Genomic DNA, 14,058 nt, shown 5'->3' with positions numbered 1-14,058 from the left:
GATTGGGAGGCTTCTGGGAAAAAATGGCAGCTTCCTTTTTGTGAGGATTTGCTATGCTGGGAGTGAGCATTTAAAGGCGGTGTTCAGCGGAAAGCCTGGTCTACATCACGTTTTCGGAGCTCGTCCTACCTTTTACTTAAACTTTTGAAGCAGGAGAAGATGGAGAAGAGCGGCAGCGTCGACAGTTTGGGCTCGAAACCCTCTTCCCGACAGCCGAGTGTTGATTCATTGTCCAGGTAGCTGAACCTTTCACATCTTACTGCTTTTAAATGTGGGTAAAAGTCTGAACTAATGAATATAGGGGCTTCTTAAACGTGTTTAACGTTTTCGTCCTCCAGTGTCACAGGTGTAATTTTAGTAGTGAGTGTTTAAACTCTTATAATTAAGTCCGCCTCCTAAACTGTCACAAGACGATCACAGATGTCATTGAAATAGGACAAGAGCTTGGCTTGGATGGATCCGTTTTTCTTACTGTTTCAGAGTTCAGCTGGTTGTCTGGTGTAAAAGCTCACGGACGCAATAAAGTAAGACATTGCGTTTAAAATCCAAACTGTGTGTAAGACAGATATGGGCGTTGGGCATTCTGTTACACATTGACCTAATTTCTATTCGGTTCGTGTAAATTGGATTCAAATGCATACAGGGCAAAATTATTCTAATTATAATTCAATACTTTCCAGAGCTGCAGTCTCGATGATTCAAATCGAAACTAAAGGTTCCAGCAAATTTCACAGAGTTGCTTTGCAGGCATTCCTCATCCTGAACAAGCTTGGGGTGACAGTGGGAAGGAACCTTCAGCAAAAACAGGCTTCGTTTGAGAATTTATGAGAACCACAGAACCTGTAAGATACAGGAAAAGCTGACTTGCGAGATAGAAATGGACATTTATTGTATTATTGCAGAACATTTCTTCCTGTCATGATAAGAATATTGATTTATAAATAAATTTACAATAACAGCATTGCACAGCCATACAGTTAAAATTTTTTTAAAAAGTTTTATCATAATCACAATAGATAACACCAAATGTCATGATCAGGAAAGCAATCCAAAAATATTAATTGAAGTTCAAGGTTATCTGACAATATGTGAAAGACTTGTTAGGGTCTAATAGCTTTGAACTTTCTCACAATTGATCTGCAGTAACTAGATGAATCTAATGCAAAAGGGGTATTAGCTGCATAAGGCTGGCTGCAATAAATAGCTATCAATTTATCGTCAAACATAAATCTAAGTTAAAGGTAGAAAGATTAAATCATTTTCTTGTCCTCTGACTTTGTTTTATCTGTTCTCAGCACCTCCACCTCTCGCTCCGACCGCTCTGCCCAGGCCAAACCTCCGTCTGTTTTGTCCTCGGACTCCGTGTCGACATCTGCAGAGTTTTCTCCTGAACTCCGGGTTAGTTGCCTGCATTCAGCTCATTGATGTTCTGCAGCTTGATAAAAATGAGTTTTCATAACTAAAGCATAACTCTCCTCATTTATGCATCCCCCAGGTGAAGCCTAAAGCCACTGCAAAGGTATGCTATTGTATAAGTTTCTGAGCCAAAATCAGCAACCTTTCAACACTCTGAGTGAAACTTGTAGAGTTAATGTAGCATTGCATTAGTTCTCCATGATTTATGTAGGTATTTAAAACATTTTCTATAAATCTGTGAATATTAAAGACATATTTGAGATGTAATGACTGCTTTGCATGTTGGATGTTTTGTAGAAGGCGCATAGAGACTCAGATAAAGAAGAACCACAGTTGCTTCCGAATGAAACTGTGCAAGATATGGGTAATTTATTTCATTTTTTGCTTGGGACTTAAAGGGCTAGCACTAAAAGTAAACTATTATTTTCAAATTACTAAAGAGAAAAATTCTTGAATAATTGAGCTTGATCTTGTTTTTTTTTTTTTTTTCAATAGCACATGACATTACCTACTTCTGTCCTTTTACTGGCGCACTGAGAGGAACAGTGATGGTCACCAACTACAGGCTTTTCTTTAAGTCCATGGACAAGGTGAGTGTGGACCAAGTTAAAGATGAAGACGCCGTTAGTGGTTTGAAGAATTATTTTGTTAATTTGTTGCTCATATCTAGGATCCGGCGTTTATGCTGGATTTGCCTCTCGGAGTTGTAAGTCGAGTGGAAAAAATTGGAAATAGTTCGACCCGTGTTGACTCGTCATATGGAGTAGTTTGCAAGGTGAATACCTGCCGTTGTTTCACATGTAGATGAAACCGGATGATTCATCATACGTCACTTATTAAAAACCTCCATTTCTACTTTTGCTAATTTTTTGCCATGGTGACAGACTATTTGCTATTTTGCAGGATATGCGCATTCTGCGATTTTCACACAAACAGCTGGATGACACTCTCAAGAAGTCGATTTTTGAAGTTTTGATGAAATTTGCATTTCCTGTTTCCAACGGACTGGTGAGTTGCTCTCCAACTCACTGCTGCTGTCGCATTAATGTTGCACAACTGCTTCATTTCTCCTCCTCACTACACAGCAAATCTTTGCTTTTGAATACGGGCAAGTTTTTCCTGAAAACGGATGGAAGGTGTATGACCCCATATCAGAGTATAAAAGACAGGTAATTCCAGGAGCACCAAGCTTTAATGTTTTGCTTTGTCTTACGAGCATTCTTACAGATGTTTGTATTTTTATTCTCAGGGTATACCCAATGAAAGCTGGAGGATAACGAAGGTAAATGACCACTTTGAGCTCTGTGACACATACCCGTCCACTCTTGTGGTTCCGGTCAACATACCAGACGAAGAGCTGAAGAGAGTGGCAGCTTTTAGAGCAAAAGGCAGAATACCTGTGAGCAATCCATCCCAAACATTCATGACTTCGTCTCATCGACGGTGCTGATGTTCTCCTGACCTTGGTGTGGCAGGTGCTGTCATGGATCCACCCAGAGAGCCAGGCCACAGTGACGCGCTGCAGCCAGCCAATGGTCGGAGTGAATGGCAAGCGCAGCAAAGAGGATGAGAAATACCTGCAGGCGATCATGGATGCTAATGCTCAGTCCCATAAGCTTTTCATTTTTGATGCCAGACCGAGCGTCAACGCCGCTGCCAACAAGGTCGATATTATAAATCTTTAAAAAGCAGTTTTTACTTAAATTTTATTGACAGATCAAATTAGAGCTGCTAGAATTTGTTGACACCATTAAGCAAAACTTATTACAACAGTGGCAGCTTGAATTTAGAGGTACGACTATTTTTAAATTGAGAAACAGTAATTTTCTATCTCCTAAGCTGGTCAAAAGTGATTTAATGCACTCTTTCATTAGCAGAAAAGATTATGTAGACAACTCCTGTGTAAAAAGTCTTAAAATAACTGTCTTTTATTGTGGTTTCATTTCTACACTGAAAACTGAAAATCTATTCTTTTGCTATTTTTAATCTCTACTATGCTCAAGGGTCCTGTTTTTAATGATTCTTGAATTGAATATCAAGCTAGGAAAATATTATTTCTCTCTTCCTTTCTGCAGATGAAAGGCGGTGGATTTGAAAGTGAGGACGCATATCAGAACGCTGAGCTCGTGTTCTTGGACATCCACAACATCCACGTCATGCGGGAGTCGCTGCGCAAACTCAAAGATTTAGTTTACCCCAATATCGAGGACTCCCATTGGCTGTCCAACCTGGAGTCCACTCACTGGCTCGAACACATCAAAGTGGGCAGGATTAACTATGAAAACGAGCCGCCCACCAGCATTTCTTAGCTACTTTGTGTTTATTTTTCTGCTGGTGTGTTTTCAGCTGATTCTGGCCGGAGCGCTGAGGATCGCCGACAAGGTGGAGTCCGGGAAAACGTCCGTGGTTGTGCACTGCAGCGACGGCTGGGACAGGACCACCCAGCTCACCTCTCTGTCCCTTCTCATGCTGGACGGTTACTACAGAACCATACGCGGCTTCGAAGTGCTGCTCGAGAAAGAGTGGCTGAGTTTTGGACATCGCTTCCAGCTGGTAAACTGAAACATTTTTATCCCTCTAAAAAAAAAATAAAAAATACTTGTATGTTGTAGTTTGAAAATACATAATCGACTTTCCTCATCGCGGGTCTGTCAGCGTATCGGTCACGGCGATAAAAACCACAACGATGCAGACCGCTCCCCTGTCTTTATCCAGTTCATTGACTGTGTGTGGCAATTGACCCGACAGGTAAGTAAAGGATAACCACGTGATACATTTCTGTGTGGAAAATAGTGACGCTTGAAAGATAATGTGTATTTTTCTCCGTTATTGAAGTTTCCTGCAGCTTTTGAGTTTAATGAATACTTCTTGGTAACGATCCTGGATCATCTCTACAGCTGCCTGTTTGGGACATTCCTGTGTAACAGTGAACAGCAAAGATTGAAGGAAGTAAGGGCTCTTTTGATTCTGCATTGAATCATTATTACTACAAGTTGCTGTCACATTCCTTGCTACATATATTGTGATTTCTAAAAACCTGTTTCACATTTTGTGAAACATCAAATCCTTTTGCATTCAATATTTCTATGGTGAATGTTTTTCCAGGTGAATAGTGTAAAATGTACAGATTGTATTTCAATAGGACAGAGTAAGGTCATTTTTCTTTTCATTTTTTTCTCCATGCTTCTTGTGTGGGATGAAAGTTTAATGCTATACGCAAAATTAAAACCTCCAAGTTATAAAAAGATTATTACACAGTTCACCTCATCAGCATTCAAAACTAAATTTAGTCTCTACTTTATGCACATCATTCCCTAATTAGCATGTTAATTATTATCAGTATTTGCCACCTGGCCTTTGCCACTGTTTTTACATCTTTTTAATCCTCTTTCGCTTTGATTACTCACTTAAACTGTAATTTAATGTGGCTTAAGTCTCCATAAAGGGATCCTATTTACATTTTTTCCTGCCTTAGTTGTCACAAATTACAATGAGTGACATTTTTAACTGGAAAACGGTCAATTAAACCTCCGTCAGTAATTGCATCCATTGTTAAAGGTCATTGATATAGTTGACCTTAAATTATTATAATAAAAGCTTTTTGTCGTCATTATATATTTATTCCATACACATGAAAAGGTCCATAGTAAAAAGATAACACAAACAAGATTTCACTTAAACATTAATATCTAAGATGTTTCCATTAGTCTGACTTGTGGTCAGATTTCTTTTTTTTTTTACACAAACTTGGAGAACAAAACAGATTCTGATTGTTTTTAGTTGACTTTAAAGTGATTTATAATATATGTACATGCAACCTGTCCAAAACCTACACACTTAAACACACAGCAAGCTCTTGTTTTTTCGTGTGAAATAGCTACTTTTTTTGCATAAAGCAGCTAAAGTTTGTCTCCATGAAATCAGTTTGTCTTTTGTTCTCTCTTGCATGAAATGCAGTTTAATTCAAAATTAAGTTGGAAGCTTTATATTTTTATAGAATCATAACGCGGATTCACAAAAGTGTGATGGGGACAGGATAACTTAAATGAAGGTGATGCAAAAACATTAATGCAGTTGTTTTTTCTTCTTTATTTAAAGGAGATTCCCAAGAGGACGGTCTCGGTGTGGTCCTACATTAACAGCCAGCTAGAAGAGTTCACCAATCCAATGTATGTAAACTACTCAAACCAGGTGCTGTTCCCCGTTGTCAGCCTGCGCCACCTGGAGCTTTGGTCTGGCTACTACATCCGCTGGAACCCTCGCATGAAACCGCAGGTATATGATAAATTCTTCTCTTTTTGTTGGTTTTTAAGTGTTCCAAAGCTGAAAATGTAGGCTTCTTTTTTCTGTCTTCGACAAGGAACCTATTCACCAGCGCCATAAGGAGCTGCTGGCGAAGCGAGCCGAACTTCAGAAGAGGGTGAACGAACTACAGAGGGAGGTGACGAACCGCTCTGCTTCATCGTCTTCGGAGAGGGCGGGCTCACCCACACGCTCCATCACTCCTGTGCAAACCTTTGTTTGACACTCGATGTCTTTATGAAAGCAGTGTTTTTATGCCTGGGAGAACATTGGAAAACTAGGAATCAGTGTCACACCTGGATCCAAGAAGAGCCTGTGTGTCAATCCGCCTCTTCAGGGGACGAATACACAACCACCTCAAGTTTGGACAGGCAGAGATGTGTGACTATTTGTGTAGAGTGTGTTTACGTTGGAGATGTCTGATATCACTGGACTGCAGCCATATATATATATAACACTAGTCCTGTGAGGTAGGAGGGCATGTAAAAACATAAAGAAGGATTTTAATGCCTGTTTACCCACCCACAATCAGTGTTAGTTTTTACACTAGTTATCATTCGGGTTACATTTTTTATGCCTTATGCGTCATAGGAACACTCACTCCTCTCCACTACTTCGTGCATAGCAGCACAATTTGTGAAACAATTTGTGTTGCAAAAAAACTGAAGAAAACCCAACAGCCTTTGAGTTTCTACATATTTGTTTCAACCAATAACTAAAAAAGAAATGATTGTCATTTTTAACACTTGATTTGTCTTCATAAATCAATCCTGTTAGACTGTTGTGACCAAATATCTGTTTTTATTTGAGAAGGGATACTTTGTATAACATTCCTTTTACTGAGCAATTCACCTTTTTTAAGTTTAATTTCTTTAGGAAGCTAACATTTATTATCCTGTAGTACGGACTCGTTATGAACTGTAAACATTCTCTTAGTCTCATAATCAAATTTTTTGGGTGATATCAGTAAGTTGCAAAGGATATGCTATTTGGTTTGGTTATTAAATGTATTGTAATAATTAGAATCTGTGCCTTTCACATAAATAATCAAGAGTAAAAACTCAAATGTGCACAATGATGATAAAAACACTCGCATGAAACACTAATCAGCCTCATGATGTTTTTCTCATATGTAAGCTGTTGAAATGTTTGGTAACTTCCCTAATAGCACTAGCAGTAATGATCTCTAGTTTATGAAAAGTGCCTTTCCTGGTAAAAAAAACAAAAACAAAAAAAAAACAAAAACAAAGAAAGGTTGACTCTATTGGTGGGAACTCTTACATTGTTATGTTTCTACATTGCAGCTTTTAAATATCCAATACCCACTAACAAACTAATTGTTCTTGGATTGTTATTCCACTACATCTTTCTCTGTACATCTCTGTCACTGATAATGCTTTACTGTTCCTTTAAAATGTAGAACTATTAGTCATAAGCTACCACACCTTTCCTTATACTGTGCTTACTGCCTTTATTCATTCATTTCCTGCATTGTCAAGTGTACTGTTAGATGTCAAACCATATTAAACTATTTAATAAAAGTGACACTGTGGAGTCATTTTTAATGTTTATTGATTGTGAGTGGATAATGTCAAATGGTGACCAGTGAGATATTGTCGTAAACTTTGCACCAAATTTCTCCCTGACCTGTCTGCAGTGTTAACTTGGTTTTCATGTTGGCGTTTAATCACTAATGCTCTCTCACAAAACTCTTGAGGCCTTTACAGAAGAGCATTGGATTGTATTTAGGGGCATTTCATTTTCACCTCACTTTTCAGATTTTTGTATAAACACCCTAAAGCATTTTTAAAATATTCAAGCCAACTTGCTGTTTGTCCTTTTAACAACGTAAATGTAGAGGGATATTGGAAACTGTTAAAATGTGAGCGGACCCCTGATTGGCTGAGCTGATTTCAAACTGTAAATCCCGCGGACGGATGTTGTGTCGCGATAGGTTTCCTTCCTTCTTCGGGAGCTGTCGGCCTCTTCCGGTTACATGACACAAAAAGAGACACGGAAAACACAAGGAAAATACATTTTCTCGGCGAGAACAGCGGAAACTTCAACCCTGCGGAGTTCATTGTTGATGAGGATTAATACCGAGGCCACGCTATCGAAAGCCAAGGAGAAGCCGTTGCGGCGGGACGACGCAGCGCGAGAGCCCGGAGATCAGGACTTTATTGTTCTTCGCTCGCTCGCTCCCTCCAGCTGAGCTATTTCTGTATTTGCCCTGCGCTACGTAGCCGAGCGGGCTAACGTCGGCCAGCGCTGGATGCCAACGCGGTGTGTTTTTCCCAGCTCTCAGTTGAGCAACAGCGAGCGGCTCTGACGGTAAAAACAGCGCGGCTAATCGGCTCGGTTCGCGGCCGGACCTCGGTGTTCCTCGGCTAGATCGGACGCCTGCTCAGGTTGGGGCGAGAATGGCAACGTCGGCTCTGTACGCCTGCACGAAGTGCAACCAGCGGTACCCCTTCGAGGAGCTGTCGCAGGGCCAGCAGCTTTGCAAGGTTGGAGAGCATGAGAGGGAGGACGACCCAAACAATCACGACCTTAGGAGTGGAGTTGTGTGCGGGTGTTTGGTTGTGGCCACCTTGGAGAGATTTAGCAAGGGCTCAGATTATGTAACAACTTGGAAAATGTCCACATGAACGTAATGTTCATTTTATTGTAGAGTTATAGCAGTGTTACCACACCCTGACCTGCTGAACACTTGTTAGTGTACATATTTTTCAGACGTGTTGCTCCTGTGGTGCTGCTTGTGTGGTGGTACAGCTGAGAATTAAAGGCCTTTTAAGTCACATTTAACCATTATATAATTTCCACATGCCCTTAATTAGCTTCTACAAATTAATGTGTTTCAGATTTTTTTTTAAATGAGCTGCTCTTAAAGTTTTTAACTGAATTAAATCGTTGATTGCCTGCCATATTGTCTTTATAAAGTTGAAGGATACCAACTTAAAACTAATACACAATTTCTCTTGTGACAACGAGTCACAAAAGATAAAGGGAGGAAAAAATGAACCGTGTATACAGATAAAATATTGGCATTCTTGGTGAAGATGTTAAATAAAATAAATTGATCTTTTAGCAGAATCTCATTTTAAAAAAGTTTAATTAAAAACTCCTTGCAATTTTCTAAAATGGGGAAAAACAAGAGAGCACTTCATTCAACTAAGGTTGATTTGTCGACCTGGATTAACAAATAAAATAGATGCAATCAAGAATTTATGAGGTATTCTTCATCAGATTGGAAATATAAATGCATCTCAACATAAAAAAAAATCAGAATTTATTTTAAGACTTTTTACACACTTTTATACCAAGTGTGCCCATAACTGGAGACTTCTGTACTTAATTTTTCCTTTCTTTTGCAGGAGTGTCGTATTGCACACCCAATAGTGAAGTGTACATACTGCAGATCTGAGTTTCAACAGGAGAGGTGAGAAGGGCTCCACTATTTTCTATTACTTCTTATTTGGGATGTTTATTTTTTTTGGTGGATTCAAACCCCGTTTGTTCCTCTATAGTAAAACAAATACCATTTGCAAGAAATGTGCCCAGAACGTCAAACAGTTCGGAACGGTGAGTAGTCGAATCTTACTAATTTGTTTTAGTGTAAAGTTGACCTGGACTTGCGTTATATACTCGCACTTGTGCTCCAAACTATCAGTCTTTTAACAAAGACCTCACATTTTGAAATTGCTTGTCACTGTTTTATGTCCATATCCTGTTTTCAAAAGTTTTCCTTCATCTGTCTTTCCAGCCCAAACCCTGCCAGTACTGTAACATCATTGCAGCTTTCATCGGGACAAAATGCCAGCGGTGTACTAACTCGGAGAAGAAATATGGACCCCCACAGACCTGCGAACAGTGCAAGCAGCAGTGCGCTTTCGACCGCAAAGAGGAAGGCAGAAGAAAGGTGAAAACTAGAGCAATATTGAGTTTGCGGCACGTTCGTTACGGGCGGAGACTCACCACCTGCTCTCTTTTGCTTGTGCTACAGGTGGACGGCAAGCTGCTGTGCTGGCTCTGCACTCTGTCCTACCGCCGCGTCCTGCAGAAGACTAAAGAACAGAGGAAGGGCTTCGGCTCCTCCAACTCCTCATCCTTGAATGAGAAAGACCACCACTCCAGATCGCATCACCATCATCATCATCACCACCAGCACAGACACAGCAGCTCCCACAACAAGTATGTCTGCCACAAGTTGTCACTTCTCGTCAGTAGAGATTCACCAATCTGAACTTTGTGTCCAGTTCTCGCAAATGTTTTCACCTGCAAGATTTCGATTGTGTGTGATTCTGATTTCTCCCCAAGAATGAAAACGCAGGAAAATAAGAAAAGCATTAAAAATGTATTATTTTCTGGTCTTTCTTCACTAATTATCAAGACCAGAGTCGATGTTGCACCAATGACAAAACCAAAATTATAAGGCAGTAATTTATATTATGTTAGCGATTAGCCTGGCTAGCCTTCCAATCTCTGTGTGTATTTACTTGTAAATACAAATAGCAAATAGTTATCTTAACTATGATGCATTTCCAAAATTGGCATGTTTCATGGTAGATGTTGAAAACTTCAAATGAAAAAGTAGAGCAACTTTGCTGTAGAGACATCATGTTATCTGCTTTAGATTTTTATTTTCCACTTATTCACTTTCAACCTGAATAAACGGCAGAAAGTTTTCTTTTAAATAGTTTTTTACATATCTGTGTTTCACTTTAAAATATCTCAGCAGTACTGAAAATGGCTAACTTTCAGCCATTGTCAATATTTTTGTCTGAAAGTCATAGTTGGAGTAAAAAGTTTATACCATGAAGTGCAGTTTGCTAAGTTTATCCATCTTTAACAGACTGAGTGGGAGCTTGAGTCCTGAGCAGGAGCCGGGACTGTGGAAGCAGAGGTACAGCAACTTCAAGTTTGTTAAGTTGCACAGCAACCTTTACAATTGTGTTTAAATATTCACAGTTCAGTTTTCCTCTTTGCTTTTCTTTTGCAGCCATAAATCGTCTTCAATCCAGAAAGAGACTCCAAAGAAGAAACCAAAACTGGAGCTGAAGCCATCCAATGGGGACAGGTACCCCCAGCGTTGTCATTCAAGCTCAACTTTAGAGCTGCATAATATTTGTCCCATATGTTCAGGAACTTTTTTTTTCTTTTCATTATTTGTTTGCTTGTTCATCCCAACAGTAGTTCAATCACCCAGTCCATGGACTCCGGTGGAACAGACAACTTTATTCTCATCAGCCAGCTGAAAGAGGAAGTGATGTCACTAAAGAGGCTTCTTCAGCAGAGAGATCAGACCATTCTGGAGAAGGATCGAAAGGTGAGTCGTCTTTCGTATATGAACTCTAGCACTGATTATTCAGTCAAAGCTCTGAGTTTCTGCTCTCTCTTTTTTTTAAATTTGCCTATTAAATGTTACATTTTTTTCCCCTTGTAGCTCACAGAGCTTAAAGCTGATTTTCAGTACCAGGAGTCAAATATGAGAGTTAAGATGAACCAAATGGAGAAGTCACACAAAGAGGCCATGGAGCAACAGCAGGTGGGGTAGTTGGTGTACGACCGTGCTCTGAAATGGTTTGATCTTAAGCTGTTTTGGTTATTTTTGTGTATTCTATATGTTTTGGGAAGCTTCAAGGCTAAACATGTTCCAAGACAACTTGGAAAATGTTTTTTATCACTGAACTCAGATCTCAGTACAGTTATCAACTTGCTGTTGTAGATGATTTTTTAGCTTTGCATCTAAAATCCAAATGTACAACCAAGGGGTTCACATTTTCAACATTGTGTTGCCCTTTATGCTCACACTTTGACAAATGTCTGTTTTTTTTATTTTTTATTTATTTATTTTTTTTGTCATTTTATCATAGATTATAGGCATTAACAGTTCAAAAATTCAACTATACTTTATTAGTTTTTAAAAAGACTTTTTTTCCTGTGAGGGAGTGATGTTTACACCAGATCAGACTTGGAGGGGAAGAAGAGGGGAAGAAATGTAGTTTGAAATCCTTCTCATTTTGACATCAATTGGATAATATAAACCTTATTACTGTCACTGACTATCATATTGCATTATGTGATACAACATGATTGTATTAAATAATACAATAATAAATAACCGTGAATGTTGTTGGGGTTGGACGCAGTGATCAGGTTTTAATTTTCCATTGAAATGTTACCAGACAAAACATAAAAATTTAGCTTCTTTATAGAATTAAATTTAGCAAAACACTAAAGAAGTAGAAAATTATCCAAACGTTGACAGATTTATAGAAAGGAAATGGAAAATTAGCCTAGAGTTGTTACTGCTTTATTTGTGTCTTTATCAGCACCGACTTGTATACGCGTTGCGATACATCGTTAAATTATTGTTGAGAGTATATGGTTGCATCTTTTATGAATACACTAAGGAAACCAATTATCAGTTTGTTATTATAATTGAATTTGCACATCATATCCTAGAAATGGCCGTTACGTTTGGTTATTTGAGTCACATCCAGAACTGGAGAGAAATGTATCTGCTCTGATTTCACTGTTTGCGTCTTTCCACAGTCCAAGAACAGGGAGCTGATGAAACAAGTGGCCGCCCTCTCGAAGGGCAAAAAGTTTGACCGGACTGGAAGCTCACTGCTGTTGCCCTAACAATAGGCCGGTCAGCGGCTAACCACGAAGAGCGGCTTCATTCTCGTAACACTGTGAGAGTCTCCCTCCTGTGTTTCCTCATTGCCATCTACTTTGATTGCTTCCTACGATGCAGAAGCCAGAAGTCATGCTGTAAAAGGAAACCAGCTGTTACATTCAAAAAACCATTCTCTAAAAAGCAGCATATTTTAGGTGTGTCGTGGCAAATTTGCCTCGAGGGCTTCGACTTTAGATGGCGTAGAGGATGAAGCCCTTGTTTCTAACACTGCCGGGCCAAAACAAAACAAGCTTGGTGTGCTAATGTGGAGAGCATTCTGGTGACTCTTGATTTTATGGATGTCATGCATTTATTTATTCAGCTGTATTTCCTAGTGTTTTTTTTTTTATTTCCTCAGAGCGTACTGGGACAATAGCCCACATTCTGGGCGTTTCTTCAATAGCAATCATCAGTTATATTTTTCTAAGTGGATGCAAGATGAGCTCTCATTAACAGAAATTATGTGAAACTTTACAATGTATGCAAATGCCGACCGGGTTACCGTCAAACAGCAGAGAAATCCCTGGACCGACTAAGAAAAACAACCAGTGAGCACTATGAATGGCTGTCTGAGGCCTTTTGGCCTCCCATTTTCTCACTGTGTGACAGCTGTAGTGCTCTACTGGTCCTCTGTACTGGAACGGTTGTCACACTGCATGATTTTACTGCCAGAGACCAGAATGATGTTGTGGTGAGACGTCTTTCTCCTCCATCTTTTAATTACTTTTTTTAAGGATAACTTTTAAATGTATTTCTGGCCTCAGCCATTGTATTTAAACCATTGCTTCTATCTGTTTTAGTGAGTACATCATGTGTATAGTATGGCCAGTTGAAATACACTTGTCTGTAGAAAAGGCTTTTTAAAGGAACACACCTATCACCCTACATTACTGGGTTGGTTTCATACTGTGGCGTTCAGAATCACTTTTGTACTTTTTTTCAAAACTCAAGTGTTTAAAACTATTAAACTGGCTAAACTCTTGCTGTGTGCTTGTTTTCTTCACCATTAGGCTAACTTCATAGCTAATATGAAGCTAACTAATGACAGTTGGATTTGTAACAATCATTTTTATGATTTGTATACAATATCTGGCATTTCAGACAGTTTAGAAGTGTACAGATATTTGCACCACTTAAATGTCTGTAAAACAAATTTGGTTGAAGCAGTTTTGGTGATACTATCTACTTAAAACCTCTAGAACCTTCATATATGACATGACAAATCTGTGATATCATTTGGGAAGAAGGAAAGTTCTGTGACCCAGAGATGAACATATTTAATTTTGAGAAGTTTACTGTAGTGTCTTAATAACCAGAGGAGGCTCGAGCTACGTCCATTACTCTTTATTGTTGTGTCACGTTCCGCGTAACGTAGAGACAGAACTTGTACATCGCTGAATACAATGGACTGTACCAACTCTAGTAAACCATGGGGGTAAATACACCACATCATCCCCCTTTTAGATAACAATAACACTTTTATCTCTATTAACTAAAATAAACTAAGGTCACTTATTTCAGCTTAAGTGCAGTTTCATGCAGAACCAAACAATGACCCAAATATGCATTTACTTGGTAATCAAGATATTTTCAATATATATATTTTCAAGATATTTTCTCCATCTGTTTACCTGTGCATCTAACTCAGATGTAACCCT

General features: G+C 39.0%; 2 protein-coding genes across 2 annotated transcripts; both read left to right on the top strand.

Annotated features, from left to right (window-relative positions):
* Window positions 1-23: 23 nt before the first annotated feature.
* On the top strand, window positions 24-7,254 carry mtmr2 (myotubularin related protein 2). Its single transcript, XM_055043962.1, has 16 exons — window positions 24-236; window positions 1,296-1,398; window positions 1,496-1,519; window positions 1,714-1,780; window positions 1,912-2,006; window positions 2,087-2,191; window positions 2,320-2,424; window positions 2,502-2,585; window positions 2,666-2,815; window positions 2,892-3,080; window positions 3,492-3,677; window positions 3,763-3,969; window positions 4,072-4,164; window positions 4,252-4,365; window positions 5,515-5,691; window positions 5,777-7,254. The coding sequence occupies exons 1-16, from the start codon at window positions 160-162 to the stop codon at window positions 5,939-5,941; spliced, it is 1,941 nt and encodes a 646-aa protein (XP_054899937.1). The 5' UTR covers window positions 24-159; the 3' UTR covers window positions 5,942-7,254.
* Window positions 7,255-7,699: 445 nt separating this feature from the next.
* fam76b (family with sequence similarity 76 member B) lies at window positions 7,700-13,382 on the top strand. The gene is made up of 10 exons (XM_055043535.1): window positions 7,700-8,225; window positions 9,093-9,157; window positions 9,246-9,300; window positions 9,482-9,637; window positions 9,722-9,909; window positions 10,571-10,621; window positions 10,718-10,795; window positions 10,909-11,044; window positions 11,162-11,263; window positions 12,274-13,382. The coding sequence occupies exons 1-10, from the start codon at window positions 8,139-8,141 to the stop codon at window positions 12,361-12,363; spliced, it is 1,008 nt and encodes a 335-aa protein (XP_054899510.1). The 5' UTR covers window positions 7,700-8,138; the 3' UTR covers window positions 12,364-13,382.
* Window positions 13,383-14,058: the final 676 nt, after the last annotated feature.

The sequence above is a fragment of the Poeciliopsis prolifica genome, unplaced genomic scaffold, assembly GCF_027474105.1.
Source record: "Poeciliopsis prolifica strain line A6 unplaced genomic scaffold, Auburn_PproV2 SCAFFOLD019, whole genome shotgun sequence".
NCBI classification, from domain to species: Eukaryota; Metazoa; Chordata; class Actinopteri; order Cyprinodontiformes; family Poeciliidae; genus Poeciliopsis; species Poeciliopsis prolifica.
Note: the sequence above shows the minus strand (reverse complement) of the source record. Positions and strands in the feature narration are given on the sequence as shown.